Source organism: Bombina bombina, chromosome 6, assembly GCF_027579735.1.
Source record: "Bombina bombina isolate aBomBom1 chromosome 6, aBomBom1.pri, whole genome shotgun sequence".
NCBI lineage: Eukaryota > Metazoa > Chordata > Amphibia > Anura > Bombinatoridae > Bombina > Bombina bombina.
In genome coordinates this window covers 749483470-749504459 of record NC_069504.1, presented here as the reverse complement: position 1 = coordinate 749504459, position 20990 = coordinate 749483470, and the positions used below count along the sequence as shown (strand labels likewise).

Genomic DNA, 20990 nt, shown 5'->3' with positions numbered 1-20990 from the left:
TTCATGAGGGACTCATCAATGCAAATGTCCTGCTCAGGTATGTAAACTTCTTTAAATTTTTGGGACAGGTGGCTTATCAGGGGCCTTAGTTTATATAACCTGTCATGCAGGGGGTCATTTTTGGGGGGGCACTTGGTATTATCATTAAAATGGAGAAACCGCAGCAATTGTTCATATCTGTCCCTCTTCATAACCCCTGGAAAAAGAGGGGTAGCCAGGATGGGGTTCTGGCTCCAGTATGAACGAATGCTGGGTTTCTTCACAATCCCCATTATTAATGTCAGGGCCCAAAACTTTTTAATCTCTGGTATGTCAGTGGGATGCCAGGTATTTTTTCTGACATACAGAGATTGGGGATTTTTGGACAGATACTGGCTGGCATATAAATTTGTTTGAGCAACTATATGCTCAAACATAGCATCTGTCAGAATCAGTGACATATAGTTTATTGGCTCACATACTGGAACATCACTTGTTATGCCAGGAGTCTCAGTAAATTCTGGCATTTCTGGGGCAGTGAAATTTGGGGGTATCCAATTTTGGTCATTTGTGCGACGCCTCCTTTTAGGTGGCGGGCAGGGAGCACCAGCATCAGATGTATCACTCAGGGGCTCTATATCTGATGCCGTAAGGGTTGCGCTGTCAGACAGAGCAGAGAGGGTTTCACTCCCTGAATCTGCGGCAAGAATGGCATAAGCCTCTTCTGCTGAATAGCGTGCCATAAGGGATTTTTTTCAGTACAAAGTACCACTTCACCACCACCAATTACCACTTCACCTTCCCCAAAATCCCACTAAACCACCCCAATTACCACCTCCCAATTACCACCCACCTATTCCCACCCACCCTATTCCCTTTTTTTTTTTTTTTTTTTAAATTATGATTTTTTCTTTATATATATTTTTTTTTTTTTTTTTTTTTTTTATAAACTAAAAAAAAAAAGGAACTGGGAAGGGTAGTGATTGGGAACAGCAGGGAAGGGGTTAATAATAACTAAAGATCCCCACAAATAAACTTTTGGGCACTGATCAAAGCCCTGACAGGCTGATCACTGTGATATTAGGCTGATCACAGTAGCAGCTCAGTGATCAGCAGCAAAAACAATATATATATATATTTGTAACCCCCACAAATAAACCCCCAACGCTTTTGATCAACACTGATCAAAGCCCTAACAGGCTAAGCAAGTTATATTAGGCTGATCACAGTAGCAGCTCTGTGATCAGCAGCAAAAAAAATATATATATTGTTTGTAACTATATTTTTTCTCCCTCTCTAGCTTTCTGCAGCACACACCAACACTAAACTGTCTTCCTCTCTCTCAGATCGCACTGAGAGCAGAGAGGAAGCGGATACACTTGTAACAGCCAATGATTCCACTCATTGGCTGCTACAGTGTTACAGGGGACAATCGATACACCCCCTCCATGCTGATTGGATCCTGGGGGAGTGCCAGAGGTGCTAGGCACATCCCCCAACCGGATCCACAACAAACAAAATAACGGAGGGGGCACAGGAGCTGAAAACCGTTATGCCGTTCTATTCCGTCATAACGGCTCTAAAGCCCAGTGTAATTATGACGGAATGGAACGGCATAACGGCGTTAAAAGGTTAAATATATCTGCAAGATTAATGAAACAATGTACACAGGCAAGCAGCTGATGAGCTCATTGTATTCAAAGCAGTTGCAAGAACACACATTCAAATGGGCTCTTTCATGCTCAACTGGGAGGTTGATTTCTGATCATGCCTCTTGTTTTTAAAGCTTTTTATAGGTAATATTGCAGTTCTGATATTTCAAATGATAAAATAAATGTAAAGGAGCTATCTGTAAACAATTTAAAGGGACATTAAACACCAAATACATGTCACAAACACGTCAGCACTGGAATGCAGTAAAAGACAGATTTCAACATGGCGGCACCCATGCCTAAAGTGAGGCAGGGAATGGGGAATAACCTCAATAGTATGCTTATAAAATGTAATTAGTGTTTAATGTCCCTTTAACACACTCCAGCAGGTAATGAGATCATTAGGAAGACATTCAAATAGAAGAAATTATACATTACAATGTTCCTTTAATATGATGGAGTCTTTTTGTAACACTTCTGACCAGACCAGATAAGCAGACAGAAGAATTAAGTAACCCTCCCTATATTCTTTAAAGAGGGCAACACGAGAGTGGCATTCTAGCTGATCAGAAAACACATTTTCTGTAGCTTTCACATAAATTCTGAACCTTCTTGAATTCAAGAAACATGACCACTTAATTGTGTTTCACCTTGGCTGTTTTTTTTCAGTATTAAAGTTTTTGGATGACATTACTAAAAACAATTGCATTTTTTAATTAGTAAAAGGTTAAAGGGTTAGGAAACACCAACATTTTCTTTCATGATTTGGATAGAACATATAATTTTAAACAGCTTTCCAATTTACTTTTACTATTAAATGTATTTAATTCTCTTGTTATCTTTTGCGGAAGGAACATCATTGCACTACTGGCAGCTAGATGAACACATCTAGTTAAAGGGACATTATACACTAATTTTTTCTTTGCATAAATGTTTTGTAGATGATCTATTTATAAAGCCCATAAAGTTTTTTGTTTTTTTTAAATGTATAATTTTTCTTATTTTTAAAGAACATTGCTCTGATTTTCAGACTCCTAACCAAGCCCCAAAGTTTTATTTGAATACCGTCAGCTACCTTCTCCAGCTTGCTCCTGTTTGTGTAAAGGGTTTTTTCATATGCAAAAGAAGGGGGAGGGGGGAGTGTCTTATTTCCCACTTGGAGTGGGCTTTCCAACTGCCTTTTCAACAGAGCTAAACTGAAAGCTTCTAAGTACGTTTTTAAACCATTTTATACTGGATTTTTATATCAGTATCTGTGCAGCTTATTCTTTATAGTAGTGTCTATTACATGCAGTTATATGAAAATGAGTGTATACTGGCCCTTTAACCAATCACAAGAGACAAATGTGTGCAGGAACCAATCAGCAGCTAGTTCCCAATAGTGTAGTATATGTGCGTATTCTTTTTCAACAAGCTATATCAAGAGAACGAAGCACATTTGAAAATAGAAGTAAATTTAAAAGCATCTTAAAAGAAGATGCTCTATCTAATCCTTGCACGTTTAATTTTGCCTTTCCTATCCCTTTAAATTGTTATCTGAACACTATTTTTAAACTGTGAAACTTGTGTTTAGAATAAATGACCATCATTTATGATTTAAAGAAACAGTAAAGTCAAAATTAAACTTTCATGATTCAGATAAAGCAGGCAATTTTAAGCAACTTTCTAATTTGCTTCTATTATCAATTTTTCCTTGTTCTCTTGGTATCTTTTATTTGAATGTAAAACTTAGGAGCCGGCCCATTTTTGGTCCAGCACCAGGGTAGTGCTTGCTGATTGATGGCTACATTTAGACACCAATCAGAAAGTGCTACCCAGGTGCTGAACTAAAAATGGGCCAGCTTCCTGCTTTTTCAAATAAAGATACCAAGAGAATGAAGAAAAAATTATAATAGGAGTAAAATAGAAAGTTGCTTAAAATTGCATCCTCTATCTGAATCATGAAAGTTTAATTTTGACTAGACTGTCCCTTTAAGTGTCTGGATTTTGTTATTAAAATTACACAAAATAATATGAAATTATTGAATGTACACAATCATGAATTTATATTATTAAGTGAAAAAACTGCATTTAAAAGACATATGTGAGAGTAAATACCAGCATTGCATTAATTAGCTGCCATGATTTAGTTGTATATATCTTCTGCTTACATGATAGGCTATGGTAACATAAATCTAATTACAGTCGTAATTTCTATTTTTATTGCCCATATTGACGTGGATATTTAAAAATACTGGCCCCATTGGTGAAATGCCAGCTAGGTGACAGTCATAGAATTTAAAGGGACATTGTACCGTAAAATATATGTTCCCAATGATATATTTAAAGGGACATTAAACACTAGGTAGAATGATACATTCAAAGAAAGAATTAGTCTAAGAATAACACGTAGTTACATTTTTTTTTTTAAAAGTTTAATTTGCTGTTTAAATATTGACAAAATAAGTGTAAAGTTTTAGTATCTATAAAACAATGGGAGCTGCCATATTGTAACTTAGGTTACCTTCTCCGCTCTGGCCAATTAGAGACAGTTATAAATAGGTCACTAGAGTGTGCAGCCAATGGCTGTGTGGAATACAACAGTGTTCTGCACTTCCATTTCTAACAGAAACTAAAAAGCTCAACATTTTAAAATGGAATTAAAGTAAAGGGGGACAAAATAAATAATGAAAGTGTATTGCAGTTTTATATATATATATATATATATATATATATATATATTGCCATCTCAAAGTGTTTAATGTCCCTTTAACCTGCTAGAGCAGAGATTCTCAAAATCTTAGGTGGTGGGCCTCCCCTCTGATGAAATTTACAAGTAAATGATATACTAATAGATCTTACTTAATAGTTTTTTCCATTAAGAAAATTGCAATATTTATTTTTAGTTTTAATTTGGGGAATTTACATCTGATCCAGCGGTCGCGCACAGATCTCAAGAGCTGGTTCTGCTCAACGAGAAGAGTACATCACTCACGTTTAAATTTGCAGTTTGTTACTCCTGGGTTTAAACAGAAGTTACTGATCAAGACAACAAACGCAACGCAGCGTCTTAGCGATTTCAACCTCAGCGCCTGTCCTTTGCCTGATTCCACTACAACTTGGCAAGTATCATTGTCAACTCTTAAAAAAATCTCTATGTTTTGCCAAAAAGTCAGCTGCTACTTGTAGTTTACATAGGACAGTGTGTAGTGTCACTGCTCTAGCACCTAGGGATGGGCGAATGTTATGCAACATTCAAAAAATGAAACAAAATTTTAACACATTTGTTTGTTCGTTTCAAATTTCGAATGTTTGTACAACATTTTAACATTTGTTTAATGTAATAGTATTTCTAATGTTTTCTTTAAAATGTAAGATTCGATTCGAATGAAGCAATATTTGAATTAGAAAAATTCAAATCGATATATTTGTAATAGTATTTCTAATGCTCTCTTTAAATGTAATATTCAAATTATGCAATATTTGAAATAGAAACATTTAAATTGATATATTTACTAAATTATATTGATATATTTATTAAATTCCCTACCACATTCACACAATTATGAACATTCAAAAACCGGAAATATCATTCGATTACAGAATTTTAATGGATTTTATTTCTTATCATCAACAGTTGATTGTCCATAAATGAATGTCCACAGGACTATTCGTTCTACCAAAGGAATTACACTTTTAGCACATTTGCCCATCCCTTCTCGCAAAACAACCCCCCCCCCCCCCTCGGGGAGGCCCCCGCCCCACACATTAAGAACCACTGTGCTAGAGAGTATATTACAAACCATTATTGTACCTTTACTTTGTCATTTGAAATAGCTGATTTGCCTCTAGAAAACATTAAAAAAAAAAAAAATACAAATAGAACATATTGGCCACATCGCCACATAAAACTATTATATGCTAGTTTGTGAAGACAGAACAGAAGTAATGATTGAGACAGTCTGGAATTTGCTTATCTCCTATTATTCTACCATCAACTGATTTCAGTTTTACTATTCCTACCTTATTTTTTCTTCTTTCACTGATATATCTAAAGAATGTTTTGTCACCGTGTTTTACTGACTGTGCTATCTTCTCTTCCGTACGATCTTTGAACTTCCTAATTAACTGCTTAGTCTTTTTTTGTTGGAGTCTTCCATATTTTCATATAATCATATAATTGTGTGTCTCTGTAATTTTATATAAGCTATCTTTTTTTTCTTCTTTACAGCATGAGCTACTTCTTCGGAAAACCAAATTGGTTTCCGCTTTCTTTTACAGAGGTTTATGCTTCTGTATAGGACCATAGTAATATACTACAAGAAAGTCCTACTTTGCAAGAGGCACAAGTGTGCTTTAAAGTGCAGTGTATCAAAAAATGTTTTCCCGTAAATGTGTTTCTAATGACTTGTCATTCCAGTTGTAGATTTAAAAATGTATGGGAAATTGCTCTTTTAGGTTTATTTTTGCATATTAACTAACTTTTCTTCTTTCAAATTGCAATCCATTAAAATGGGCTGAGCTTGCAGGGAGTGAAGCCCTCATTGTCTCATCACTATAAACGCAAAGGCTTCCTTATCTGATGTATGTCTATACATACACAAATCTCAATACTAAAAGAGAATAATTTAAAATGAACATTTTAGTACTTCTCTTTCTTCCACCACCACAGGGAGGATGATTATATATGCTGTCTCTTGTTTATATCGCTTTTCTGTAGCCATTACAATAGTAATGAAATTTTTAGTATAGGTGTTGGTTTCAATGGGCAAAATCAGCTATTTCAAATGAGAACATAAAGGTAAATGAGGTAAAATGTATCACTGGGACCACATTCAAAGAGAAAACATTTTACGGTACTCTGTCCTTTTAAAAAGCCTGCATACTGATTTTGCAACATCTCAGCTGACTCAACCGGGAGGTGTGCAATTAAATGTAATCTACACAACCTTTAGGAGAAGTCCTTGAATATGTAAGGAAATGAATACGATCACATACCAGATAACTCAAAGCGCTTGCCAGCTGTCTTGCCACTGTGAATTTCCACCCTGCAGAAATCTGCTGTTTGTCCTTACGCAGACAAACATCCAGTGGTCCATGTTCAACAAACTCTTCCACCATGATATCTTAGAAAAAAGAACAAAATTAACCTTTTTATGCTACAACTCTAAAGATACCAATCCTAAAACAAAAAATAAAAACAGAGGACAACATAGGGCCATCTGCATAAGCATACAAATGTACTTTCAACTTAATATGTATAGGTAGCTCATTTTCTGTTTTTCCTTTCGCAGCACTTTATCAAGAAAGAATAAGAGGCATGATTAAGGGCTAGTGAGCTCAAAAACATTGGTGTTGGTAACAGTGAAAAAAAGAGTTGTAATAAGGTTAATTGTATGTTGTTTTAACACTAAAACACTAAATACATTGAAAATGTCAGTTTATCGCTTAAATTAAAACCATTTTTCTAGTAACTCACTCTCTGTTTCCCGAACACAAACGCCATGCACAAATACCAGGTGGATGTGAGAAACCTGGCTCATCAAACTTGCAGTCTCGAAAAAAGCCTGACAGGTAAACAAGAGAAAGGAATCGTAAGAGAAAAATGCAGAGAAGGAGCAAAGGTAAGACATCAGGAGGAAGATTACAGTAATCACCAAAAGGTTAAACACATAGAGATGCAGGGTCACTACTCACTAGAATTAAAATAACATGCTCTAATGAATTAGAGCATTTGATTTTTCAACCATAATGGCCATTTAAATATCACAGGGGCACTCCAATCTCTTTGGAACAAAGTAGAAGTAGCACATTTTCAGAGTTATTTTACAGTAAAAGCAGTCAAAATAAATACTAAAATGTATATTACAATGATAACTTATTTTCCTAGATTAAAATGTTTAAATGAAGGATTTGCATTTTGTGAAATTAAGGAAGGGTTGTATAGTTATTGTTTATAAATTATTAAAAATTAACATTTTAATAACCTTTATCACAAAGTCTGGTTATCAGTATTACAAAAAAAAAAAAAATTGACACACAAACTTTAAGAAAATTATATTGAACTATACTTACAACACTGTTTTATCATTTTTTTTTCACCAAGATCCATTTAACCTCTTTTAAAAAAAGTTATTGATATAGCTACTTCTGCAATAAGCTGATTAGTTCCTCAAAGTAATGTATGTTTTATTAAAACAAAAAATAATAATTTAAATATTTTAAAACCTATTATAACAAATTATTTCTAAATAATGCAGTTAACTATGTGCCTAAACACCTGATGTTCAATTAAAAAAAAAAAAAAAAACAGAATTTATGTTTACCTGATAAATTACTTTCTCCAACGGTGTGTCCGGTCCACGGCGTCATCCTTACTTGTGGGATATTCTCTTCCCCAACAGGAAATGGCAAAGAGCCCAGCAAAGCTGGTCACATGATCCCTCCTAGGCTCCGCCTACCCCAGTCATTCGACCGACGTTAAGGAGGAATATTTGCATAGGAGAAACCATATGATACCGTGGTGACTGTAGTTAAAGAAAATAAATGATCAGACCTGATTAAAAAACCAGGGCGGGCCGTGGACCGGACACACCGTTGGAGAAAGTAATTTATCAGGTAAACATAAATTCTGTTTTCTCCAACATAGGTGTGTCCGGTCCACGGCGTCATCCTTACTTGTGGGAACCAATACCAAAGCTTTAGGACACGGATGAAGGGAGGGAGCAAATCAGGTCACCTAAATGGAAGGCACCACGGCTTGCAAAACCTTTCTCCCAAAAACAGCCTCAGAAGAAGCAAAAGTATCAAACTTGTAAAATTTCGTAAAAGAGTGCAGTGAAGACCAAGTCGCTGCCCTACATATCTGATCAACAGAAGCCTCATTCTTGAAGGCCCATGTGGAAGCCACAGCCCTAGTGGAATGAGCTGTGATTCTTTCAGGAGGCTGCCGTCCGGCAGTCTCGTAAGCCAATCTGATGATGCTTTTAATCCAAAAAGAGAGAGAGGTAGAAGCTGCTTTTTGACCTCTCCTTTTACCAGAATAAACAACAAACAAGGAAGATGTTTGTCTAAAATCCTTTGTAGCATCTAAATAGAATTTTAGAGCGCGAACAACATCCAAATTGTGCAACAAACGTTCCTTCTTCGAAACTGGTTTCGGACACAAAGAAGGCACTACTATCTCCTGGTTAATGTTTTTGTTAGAAACAACTTTTGGAAGAAAACCAGGTTTAGTACGTAAAACCACCTTATCTGCATGGAACACCAGATAAGGAGGAGAACACTGCAGAGCAGATAATTCTGAAACTCTTCTGGCAGAAGAAATTGCAACCAAAAACAAAACTTTCCAAGATAATAACTTAATATCAACGGAATGTAAGGGTTCAAACGGAACCCCCTGAAGAACTGAAAGAACTAAGTTGAGACTCCAAGGGGGAGTCAAAGGTTTGTAAACAGGCTTAATTCTAACCAGAGCCTGAACAAAGGCTTGAACATCTGGCACAGCTGCCAGCTTTTTGTGGAGTAACACAGACAAGGCAGAAATCTGTCCCTTCAAGGAACTTGCAGATAATACTTTCTCCAATCCTTCTTGAAGAAAGGATAGAATCTTAGGAATCTTTACCTTGTCCCAAGGGAATCCTTTAGATTCACACCAACAGATATATTTTTTCCATATTTTGTGGTAAATTTTTCTAGTTACAGGCTTTCTGGCCTGAACAAGAGTATCAATAACAGAATCTGAGAACCCTCGTTTTGATAAGATCAAGCGTTCAATCTCCAAGCAGTCAGCTGGAGTGAGACCAGATTCGGATGTTCGAACGGACCTTGAACAAGAAGGTCTCGTCTCAAAGGTAGCTTCCATGGTGGAGCCGATGACATATTCACCAGATCTGCATACCAAGTCCTGCGTGGCCACGCAGGAGCTATCAAGATCACCGACGCCCTCTCCTGATGGATCCTGGCTACCAGCCTGGGGATGAGAGGAAACGGCGGGAATACATAAGCTAGTTTGAAGGTCCAAGGTGCTACTAGTGCATCTACTAGAGTCGCCTTGGGATCCCTGGATCTGGACCCGTAGCAAGGAACCTTGAAGTTCTGACGAGAGGCCATCAGATCCATGTCTGGAATGCCCCACAGTTGAGTAATTTGGGCAAAGATTTCCGGATGGAGTTCCCACTCCCCCGGATGTAATGTCTGACGACTCAGAAAATCCGCTTCCCAATTTTCCACTCCTGGGATGTGGATTGCAGACAGGTGGCAGGAGTGAGTCTCCGCCCATTGAATGATTTTGGTCACTTCTTCCATCGCCAGGGAACTCCTTGTTCCCCCCTGATGGTTGATGTACGCAACAGTCGTCATGTTGTCTGATTGAAACCGTATGAACTTGGCCTTCGCTAGCTGAGGCCAAGCCTTGAGAGCATTGAATATCGCTCTCAGTTCCAGAATATTTATCGGTAGAAGAGATTCTTCCCGAGACCAAAGACCCTGAGCTTTCAGGGATCCCCAGACCGCGCCCCAGCCCATCAGACTGGCGTCGGTCGTGACAATGACCCACTCTGGTCTGCGGAAGGTCATCCCTTGTGACAGGTTGTCCAGGGACAGCCACCAACGGAGTGAGTCTCTGGTCCTCTGATTTACTTGTATCTTCGGAGACAAGTCTGTATAGTCCCCATTCCACTGACTGAGCATGCACAGTTGTAATGGTCTTAGATGAATGCGCGCAAAAGGAACTATGTCCATTGCCGCTACCATCAAACCTATTACTTCCATGCACTGCGCTATGGAAGGAAGAGGAACGGAATGAAGTGTCCGACAAGAGTTTAGAAGTTTTGTTTTTCTGGCCTCTGTCAGAAAAATCCTCATTTCTAAGGAGTCTATTATTGTTCCCAAGAAGGGAACCCTTGTCAACGGAGATAGAGAACTCTTTTCCACGTTCACTTTCCATCCGTGAGATCTGAGAAAGGCCAGGACTATGTCCGTGTGAGCCTTTGCTTGAGGAAGGGACGACGCTTGAATCAGAATGTCGTCCAAGTAAGGTACTACTGCAATGCCCCTTGGTCTTAGCACCGCTAGAAGGGACCCTAGTACCTTTGTGAAAATCCTTGGAGCAGTGGCTAATCCGAAAGGAAGCGCCACGAACTGGTAATGCTTGTCCAGGAATGCGAACCTTAGGAACCGATGATGTTCCTTGTGGATAGGAATATGTAGATACGCATCCTTTAAATCCACCGTGGTCATGAATTGACCTTCCTGGATGGAAGGAAGAATTGTTTGAATGGTTTCCATTTTGAACGATGGAACCTTGAGAAACTTGTTTAAGATCTTGAGATCTAAGATTGGTCTGAACGTTCCCTCTTTTTTGGGAACTATGAACAGATTGGAGTAGAACCCCATCCCTTGTTCTCCTAATGGAACAGGATGAATCACTCCCATTTTAACAGGTCTTCTACACAATGTAAGAATGCCTGTCCTTTTATGTGGTCCGAAGACAATTGAGACCTGTGGAACCTCCCCCTTGGGGGAAGCCCCTTGAATTCCAGAAGATAACCTTGGGAGACTATTTCTAGTGCCCAAGGATCCAGAACATCTCTTGCCCAAGCCTGAGCGAAGAGAGAGAGTCTGCCCCCCACCAGATCCGGTCCCGGATCGGGGGCCAACATTTCATGCTGTCTTGGTAGCAGTGGCAGGTTTCTTGGCCTGCTTTCCCTTGTTCCAGCCTTGCATTGGTCTCCAGGCTGGCTTGGCTTGAGAAGCATTACCCTCTTGCTTAGAGGACGTAGCACTTGGGGCTGGTCCGTTTCTACGAAAGGGACGAAAATTAGGTTTATTTTTGGCCTTGAAAGACCTATCCTGAGGAAGGGCGTGGCCCTTACCCCCAGTGATATCAGAGATAATCTCTTTCAAGTCAGGGCCAAACAGCGTTTTCCCCTTGAAAGGAATGTTAAGGAGTTTGTTCTTGGAAGACGCATCAGCTGACCAAGATTTCAACCAAAGCGCTCTGCGCGCCACAATAGCAAACCCAGAATTCTTTGCCGCTAACCTAGCCAATTGCAAAGTGGCGTCTAGGGTGAAAGAATTAGCCAATTTGAGAGCACGGATTCTGTCCATAATCTCCTCATAAGGAGGAGAATCACTATCGATCGCCTTTACTAGCTCATCGAACCAGAAACACGCGGCTGTAGTGACAGGGACAATGCATGAAATTGGTTGTAGAAGGTAACCCTGCTGAACAAACATCTTTTTAAGCAAACCTTCTAATTTTTTATCCATAGGATCTTTGAAAGCACAACTATCTTCTATGGGTATAGTGGTGCGTTTGTTTAAAGTAGAAACCGCTCCCTCGACCTTGGGGACTGTCTGCCATAAGTCCTTTCTGGGGTCGACCATAGGAAACAATTTTTTAAATATGGGGGGAGGGACGAAAGGTATACCGGGCCTTTCCCATTCTTTATTTACAATGTCCGCCACCCGCTTGGGTATAGGAAAAGCTTCTGGGAGCCCCGGGACCTCTAGGAACTTGTCCATTTTACATAGTTTCTCTGGGATGATCAAATTCTCACAATCATCCAGAGTGGATAATACCTCCTTAAGCAGAGCGCGGAGATGTTCCAACTTAAATTTAAATGTAATCACATCGGGTTCAGCTTGTTGAGAAATTTTCCCTGTTAAACACTAAAAAACTCTAAGCCATCTCCGTGGAGATGTTGCCTGTACAACGGCAAAGAGAATGACTGGGGTAGGCGGAGCCTAGGAGGGATCATGTGACCAGCTTTGCTGGGCTCTTTGCCATTTCCTGTTGGGGAAGAGAATATCCCACAAGTAAGGATGACGCCGTGGACCGGACACACCTATGTTGGAGAAAGAAATATTAAACAAATTAATTGCATGCATATCACAGATTGCATCAAATAATTTACATCTGAATCTTACATTTATAGCAAAAATTAATGATAGTGACACTTTAGAGGTTAATATTAAAGAATATATTCAAAGAGACATTAAAAAAGTAAATTTATGCTTACCTGATAAATTAATTTCTTCTATGGTAAGACGAGTCCACGGATTCATCCTTTACTTGTGGGATATTATCCTCCTGCTAACAGGAAGTGGCAAAGAGCACCACAGCAGAGCTGTCTATATAGCTCCTCCCTTAGCTCCACCCCCCAGTCATTCGACCGAAGGTACAGGAAGGAAAAGGAGAAACTACAAGGTGCAGAGGTGACTGAAGTTTAAATTAAAAAAAATATAATCCGTTTTAAAATGACAGGGCGGGCCGTAGACTCGTCTTACCATAGAAGAAATTAATTTATCAGGTAAGCATAAATTTACTTTTCTTCTATAAAGGTAAGACGAGTCCACGGATTCATCCTTTACTTGTGGGATACAATACCAAAGCTACAGGACACGGATGAATGTGAGGGACAAGACAGATGGTTAAACAGAAGGCACCACTGCTTGAAGAACTTTTCTCTCAAAAATAGCCTCCGAAGAAGCAAAGGTATCAAATTTGTAAAATTTGGAAAAGGTATGAAGCGAAGACCAAGTCGCAGCCTTACAAATCTGTTCAACAGAAGCATCATTTTTAAAAGCCCATGTGGAAGCCACCGCTCTAGTAGAGTGAGCTGTAATTCTTTCAGGAGGCTGCTGTCCAGCAGTCTCGTATGCCAAACGGATGATGCTTTTCAGCTAAAAGGCAAGAGAGGTAGCCGTAGCTTTTTGACCTCTAGGTTTTCCAGAATAGACAACAAACAAAGAAGATGTTTGACGGAAATCTTTGGTCGCTTGCAAGTAAAACTTTAAAGCACGAACCACGTCCAAGTTGTGCAAAAGACACTCCTTCTTAGAGGAAGGATTAGGACACAGAGAAGGAACAAATATTTCCTGATTAATATTCTTATTAGTAACAACCTTAGGAAGGAATCCAGGTTTGGTACGCAAAACTACCTTATCAGCATGGAAAACAAGATAAGGCGAGTCGCATTGCAATGCAGATAGTTCAGAAACTTTTCGAGCCGAAGAGATAGCAACTAAAAACAGAACTTTCCAAGATAGAAGCTTAATATCTATGGAATGCATAGGTTCAAACGGAACCCCTAGAAGAACCTTAAGAACTAAATTCAAACTCCATGGCGGAGCAGCAGGTTTAAACACAGGCTTGATTCTAACTAAAGCCTGACAGAACGACTGAACGTCTGGAACATCTGCCAGACGTTTGTGCAGTAGAATTGATAAAGCAGATATCTGTCCCTTTAAGGAACTAGCTGATAGCCCCTTCTCCAATCCTTCTTGGTGAAAGGACAAAATCCTAGGAATCCTGATCTTACTCCATGAGTAGCCTTTGGATTCGCACCAATAAAGATATTTACGCCATATCTTATGATAAATTTTCCTGGTGACAGGCTTTCGAGCCTGAATCAAGGTATCTATGACCGACTCAGAGAACCCCCGCTTGGATAAGATCAAGCATTCAATCTCCAAACAGTCAGTCGCAGAGAAACTAGATTTGGATGCTGTAACAGACCTTGAATCAGAAGGTCCTGTCTCAGTCCATGGTGGAAGAGATGACATGTCCACCAGGTCTGCATACCAAGTCCTGCGTGGCCACGCAGGTGCTATCAAAATCACTGAAGCTCTCTCCTGTTTGATTCTGGCAATCAAACGAGGAAGGAGAGGAAATGGTGGAAACACATAAGCCAAGTTGAACGACCAGGGTACTGCTAGAGCATCTATCAGTACTGCCTGAGGATCCCTTGACCTGGACCCGTATCGAGGAAGTTTGGCATTCTGACGAGACGCCATCAGATCCAATTCTGGTGTGCCCCATTGCTGAATCAATTGTGCAAACACCTCGGGATGGAGTTCCCACTCCCCCGGATGAAAAGTCTGACGACTTAGAAAATCCGCTTCCCAGTTCTCCACTCCTGGGAGATAGATTGCTGATAGATGGCAAGAGTGAGTCTCTGCCCATTGAATTATTTTGGTAACCTCTATCATCGCTAGATAACTCTTTGTTCCCCCCTGATGATTGATATATGCTACAGTCGTGATATTGTCCGACTGGAATCTTATGAATCTGGCCGATGCCAGCTGAGGCCACGCCTGAAGCGCGTTGAATATCGCTCTCAGTTCTAGAATATTTATCGGGAGGAGAGCCTCCTCCTGAGTCCACAATCCCTGTGCTTTCAGGGAATTCCAGACTGCACCCCAGCCCAATAGGCCCAGATCCGGAAAAAAACACTCTCAGCACCTTGCCACAGCCCTGCTGTGGCCCTACCTGCCCTCAGGGATCGGAAATGTGGGGTAAAAGCTTTGATTTGGCCAAAAACAAACACCAGGGCCCTCAGGAGTTAGAGCTTGCTGGTAAAACTAACTGCGCATCTGAGGCGCGAAAATAGGCCCCGCCCATCTCACTCGATGTCTCCACAGCCTTAAAGAACCGCACCAGAGCGGTTATAACTAGCCATGTGGGTTCTGAGACCCAAAAGTTAAGCCATGTGTGCCCTTAATAAAGTTTGCCCAAAACGTTATTGCCCACAAAAACGTTAAAGCACTCCCAAATCAAAAAACGTTTGCTCACAAACATTTGCAATTCAGTGTCAACCATATTTGTAATTGGCCCCATATGCAAGCTAAGTAATGCCCTTCTTTTAGCTCTAGGATTACTGCTTACCCTTACCCTCCTGGGTATAATGTCAGCCTTTCTGAAATACACAGTCTCTCCAGAAAAATATGACTGAACATACCTCATTGCTGCATAGCATGAAACCGTTCCTCAAACTGAAGTTTCCTGTACTCCTCAGCCTCTGTAGGAACAGCAATGGACCTTAGTTACAAATGCTAAGATCATCATCCTCCAAGCAGCAGTCTTCATCCATCTGCTGCCTGAGAGTAAATAGTACACACCGATACCATTTAAAATAACAAACTCTTGCTTGAAGAAATTAAAAACTATTATTTTATCACCTCTTTCACTTTACCCTTCCTAGTACTTAGAGTAGGCAAAGAGAATGACTGGGGGTGGAGCTAAGGGAGGAGCTATATAGACAGCTCTGCTGTGGTGCTCTTTGCCACTTCCAGTTAGCAGGAGGATAATATCCCACAATATAGAATTATAGAAGAAATTTAAATTGTGGCATGCAGGTGTTTCTTTTTGAATGATTTCACATACATATTTTAAAAGTATCTACTATACATAGAAAAACACTCACCAGTAATAAAGGAAGTGTACTCCAAAACAGTTCAGCCCCACAACAGAATAAGTTAAAAGATGATACTTTATTCCTCAGATTAAAAATAGTAGCAACGAAAAATCTTGACTTTGACTTGTTTCAAACCATACTGGATGTTAACAGATTGGTTAGGGACCTGACCATTAAAAAGTATTTCTACCATGCAGAGTACGGGGAAGCATCATATCCAGTTGTATCTTCTAACTTACAATCTAACACACAAGGTATGCAGTGAACATTTAATGATTTTTGCACCCTCACCTATTTGGAAGATTTATCTTCCTCAGACAGACCAGTAGATCGTAGGGGTAGATTAAGGAATAGACCTTTATCCAAATCTAACTTTTATCCCATACAGGCAAGGGACAAATCATTAGAGGTCTTTCATAAAAGAACCATTGAAGACCTTACCAAACTATCTGAATGTAGACAGACAGTTGTCGAACCTGTCTAGGGTAGAGAGGTAAGCAGTCACAGCCCTACAAAATAATGATATTATTATTAAAAATTCTGACAAGGGGGGCTGTGTAGTTGTAATGAACAAATGTACTTATGTGGAGGAGGCCCTGAGACAGCTGGGTGACCCGGAGACATATATGTTTCTAGGACGGGATCCCACTGCACAATTTAAGGCATTACTTGTGGGCCTTTTGGATGATGGTGTGAAGATGGATTATATAGACAGATCAACCGCTAGCCAGCTGATTGTGGACTATCCGGTGATGCCCATCTTCCAAAGGTCCACAAGAGTCTAGTCAATGTTAAGGGTAGACCCATCGTGGCAGGAATTGGGTCACTTATGGAACCTTTATCTAACTGGGTGGACCAATATTTACAGCCACTGGTGCAAAAACTCCACAGCTATATTAGAGACACGACACATGCCCTTAATAAGATGGAGAATATTGTGTGCAGACAGGAATACAGCTGGCTCACAATTGATGTGGTCTTGCTGTACTCCAGCATCCTCCATCATTTTGGTCTAAGGGCCATTGAATACTTTCTTGATCTCCATACAGCTCTGAGGGATGACCTTAAACACTATATTGTGGAAATAGTGAAGTTCCTTCTGGAACACAATTTCTTTATGTTTCAGGGGCAATGCTATCTCCAGAGGCATGAAACCGCTATGGGGGCGAAATTTGCCCCATCCTACGCCAACCTCTTTATGGGGTGGTGGGAGCGGTTTCAAATCTATGGAGATGGCAATATCTTTATCCCACAGATTGTAAGCTATGCAAGATACATTGACGACATCTTGATCGTCTGGTCTGGTGACCAAGACACAGCTAGAAACTTTGTCCATTATCTGAACAACAATGACGTGGAGATTAGCTTCACCTATGAATGGAATAAAAACATAAATTATGCTTATCTGATAATTTCTTTTCCTTCTGATGGAAAGAGTCCACTGCTGCATTCATTACTTTTGGGAATTAAGAACCTTGGCACCAGGAGGAGGCAAGGACACCCCAGCCAAAGGCTTAAATACTCCTCCCACTTCCCTCATCCCCCAGTCATTCTGCCGAGGAACAAGGAACAGTAGAAGAAATATCAGGGTGAAAAGGTGCCAGAATAGTAGGACGCCCCATACTTTTGGGAAAACAATACCCAAGGACACTGAATGCCAAGACGGGGGGGTACAATAGGCGGCCCATACTGAGAGGACTAGGCCTGAATCTCAACCCAATAAAAAAAATCCTGCTTCGTATTTTAAGGAAAAGCCCCAGTGAAACTGACTCGCAGCCAGTCCAGAGCCAAATTAGAAACCGCAAACCAGACTTGAGTGAGCCAACAGTCCACAAGAGACACCGTCGCCCAACAGACGGTCCACCATCACACACCCCTCACAAAGGAAGGGTAAACCAGCCAAAATTCCCAAAGGGAACAAGGCAAAGGAGGACAGAGGAAACCAAAAAGTCCCTTAATACAAACAAAAGCACCTCCAAGAGTGGGCCCAGTAATCAGAGACCCAAATTAACCCAAACAGGGTTACCAGGCGAAACCCGGGATAATAATGGGCACAGAGACCGAAAAGACATCTCCTGCAAGCATGGAACACAACCAAAGAGGCAAAGTCCTCTCAGTGCCTGCCCATAGAATACCCAAGTATTCGACCATGAAAAGAGCGTGTAATAGACCCAGGCAAAACCCCAAGCTTGAGAACACGGAGGGAGCTAAAACATGAAAGTTCTTGTAAAGCGCGGCTAATCCCCCCTAAGGGACTCAAGGCGCTGCTCCACTAATCAACCTCGAAAGGAAGAAGGCTGAGTATACCTCATTGGGGAATGAACTTTCCACCATCGGTTTGCTACAGCAAAGTAGCCACAGTGTATTAGTACGATGAGCTACCTGTCCAGCTAGCCGAAAGGAAGAAGAAGAAGCAGTCATCAAGAAACAGACCGCACAAAAAAGCCCCCGACAGAAGACACGCTCCAGGCAACCTAAGCCGCCGGACCTACTCACGGGTCCCTAAAAAGTGGAACACAAAGCCTCCATCGATGCCCCCCTGAGAAGGAGAGAATACCCTCAGAACCTGAAGGAAGAGGAAATGTCTCCTGTCAAAGGAGCAAGGAGAAAGGAAACCCATCTCCTAGCAGACTGAGCTAACAGAATAGACTCAGCAATCTCACACATCCCAAAGGATACTGTGACCCATAGACCGCTCAGGCATCCTGACCTGAAGACCCAGCTGGGCCACCAATACAAGGTAACAAAGAATCCCGAAATCGGTACAGGAAAGAGTGTAAAGATGGCAGAACCATCCCCCAGAGTACAAGTACAACCCAACTCTGAAAACAGACAAGGCCATAGACCCAAAGATATATCAAAACAAGGCCCCACAGTCTGACATGGAACCAGCAAGATTCCAGGTGGAACCAAATCCACATTCCACTTCCCGACCAGGAGAAGCCCCTAGTAAGGACTCCGTCTCCCGAAGAAGCGAATATCCCCTAAAGAAAAAGGGAAGAGGCCGGAAGGACAATAACCGTCCTCAAGGCCCGAAGCTACCGGCTAAATGGGAAGAAAAAATCCCATGCAAATGTCCTAGAAAGGACCCCCCACACAAGTAGTTCGCCCAACGGAGGCACAGCAGAGAATCCATGGGTACCTTGGAAAACCAACAGGGGAATACAACACTAAGGTGCACCAGAAACTGGAATCCAGCACCAGCAAGCTGGGTAGAAACCCACCATACTTGACGCGCAAGCCACCCCAAACCCCAAACATGATTATAAACCCAACTGTTCAATAACCCCCCTCAGGAGAAATTAACCCTCGATTCCAAGATACTAACAGAGACTCACTGAGACCCTTATGGGTTTTTTTTTCCCCCTTATGTCATATAGTTAGACCCGCAAAGGTGTTAGCCTCTCGGGAAAACATTCACATTACAGTACATTGACGATAAAGTAAAATGCCCGGAATCTACGCCGTGGAACAGGAACACGGACTTTCAAGTGTGATGAATAGTGGCATCGCCTCCACCATGGACTTGAGAGAAGAAAGCAGGCAGCGGAGTGAAGTTCGACAACGCTGATTGCTTGAGGAGCTGTTAATATGAGTCGGGATGGTTTCACAGAGAGACTCTCCCTGTATCTCCGGACTCTAACTTTCATCCAAGCCCTCAATGAGAGACTGACAGGACTACTTAAAACTCCTGTCCCATGCTGAAGAGTACTACCCTCCATAAAAGACAAAAACAAAAATTAAAAATTCTGACACGTCTCTGCCAACCTCCTGGGACGAAAGGCAAAGAATGACTGGGGGATGAGGGGAGTGGGAGGAGTATTTAAGCCTTTGGCTGGGGTGTCTTTGCCTCCTCCTGGTCGCCAGGTTCTTAATTCCCAAAAGTAATAAATACAGCTGTGGATTATTTCCATATAAGAAAAAAAAGACAATTAACTTCTTGGATATAACTTTTATATCTGATGAGACTCAGGCAAGAGTCATCTCCACTGTCTATAGGAAACCCATCACAGGCAATTCCCTTTTGCATGCCCGAAGCAGTCACCCTCGACTGTTTGGGGCATAGCAAAAGGCCAATGTATACGTGTTAAAAGAAATTGTACCTTGGAGGTGGACTTCCTTAGAGAGAGTGGAGATTTGGCAAGACGGCTACACCAGAGGGGTTATCCTAGGCGACTAGTGAGGGGAGCTTTTGCCCAAGGACAGAAGATGGACCGATGTAGTCTGGTAAAGGATAGAAAAGCGGACTGCTTGACACACGTAAAGCAACAAGGACAGAGTGATAAGAAGGGTCCCGCTTTTGTAACAGCTTTTTCTAACCAATATAAGGAAATGTGTTCCATCATAAATAGAAATCTGCCTATTCAAATGGGGGACACCCAGCTGAGGCAATATGTAGAGAAGGGCTGCAGGTTCATATACAGGAAAAATCTGTCATTGGGCAACCTCTTGTCTCCCAGTCTCATGAAAGAGGATAATTTGGCCTGCTCATGGTTACGTCACAAAGGCACTTTAAGGTGTGGTAAAAGATCCTGCAGTTCTTGTGACCATGTAGTTGTTACTGATAAATTCCACTCAGCAGATCGTCTGGTGGAATATGAGACAAGGGGCTGCGTCAACTGCACTAGTAGGTTTGATCTTCTGTAACAGGCAATATGTTGGCAGAACGACCCGGTGGGTATCAGAATAAAAGAGCACCTATCATACATCTCTAGTGAAAGACCATGTTCGACCTTATATAAACATTTTATTGAGACACATTGTGGCAATGTGGGGTCCTTTAGGTGACAGGCTATAGAACAAATAGTGAGACCACCTAGAGGTGGAGACAAATTGAAGATTCTGATTAGACAGGGGGTCTTTTGGATTCACAAACTGGGACGCCTGCTGCCTAAGGGATTCAATTTTGAGTTTGATATCAATTATTGGCAGAGATGATGTCAGGGGCTGCAGGGGGCTCTGGTGCCCACTGCCCCAGAGTCGCTCTCAGAATAGATTTGACCCTTTGATCTTGGTTTTGGTTTAAGGGCTAAGTAATACTTAAATCTAGGTTCCCTCTTTTCCTACTGGTAGCCGCTATACTGTGGCCTGTTAGGCCTACTGCTAGCCGCTATACTGTGGCCTGTTAGGGCCGGAGCCAGGGCAATAACTAATGTGTATATATATATATATATGTATG

General features: G+C 41.1%; 1 protein-coding gene across 1 annotated transcript in view; it reads right to left on the bottom strand.

Annotated features, from left to right (window-relative positions):
• TYK2 (tyrosine kinase 2) overlaps positions 1-20990 on the bottom strand; it is a 229282-nt gene that overhangs the window by 73614 nt on the left and 134678 nt on the right. Inside the window, exons 13-14 of the mRNA XM_053718015.1 lie at positions 7090-7177; positions 6609-6736 (exon numbers count right to left, since the gene is read on the bottom strand). Of these exons, the coding sequence (XP_053573990.1) occupies positions 6609-6736; positions 7090-7177 (216 nt within the window). The remainder of the gene's footprint in view (positions 1-6608; positions 6737-7089; positions 7178-20990) is intronic.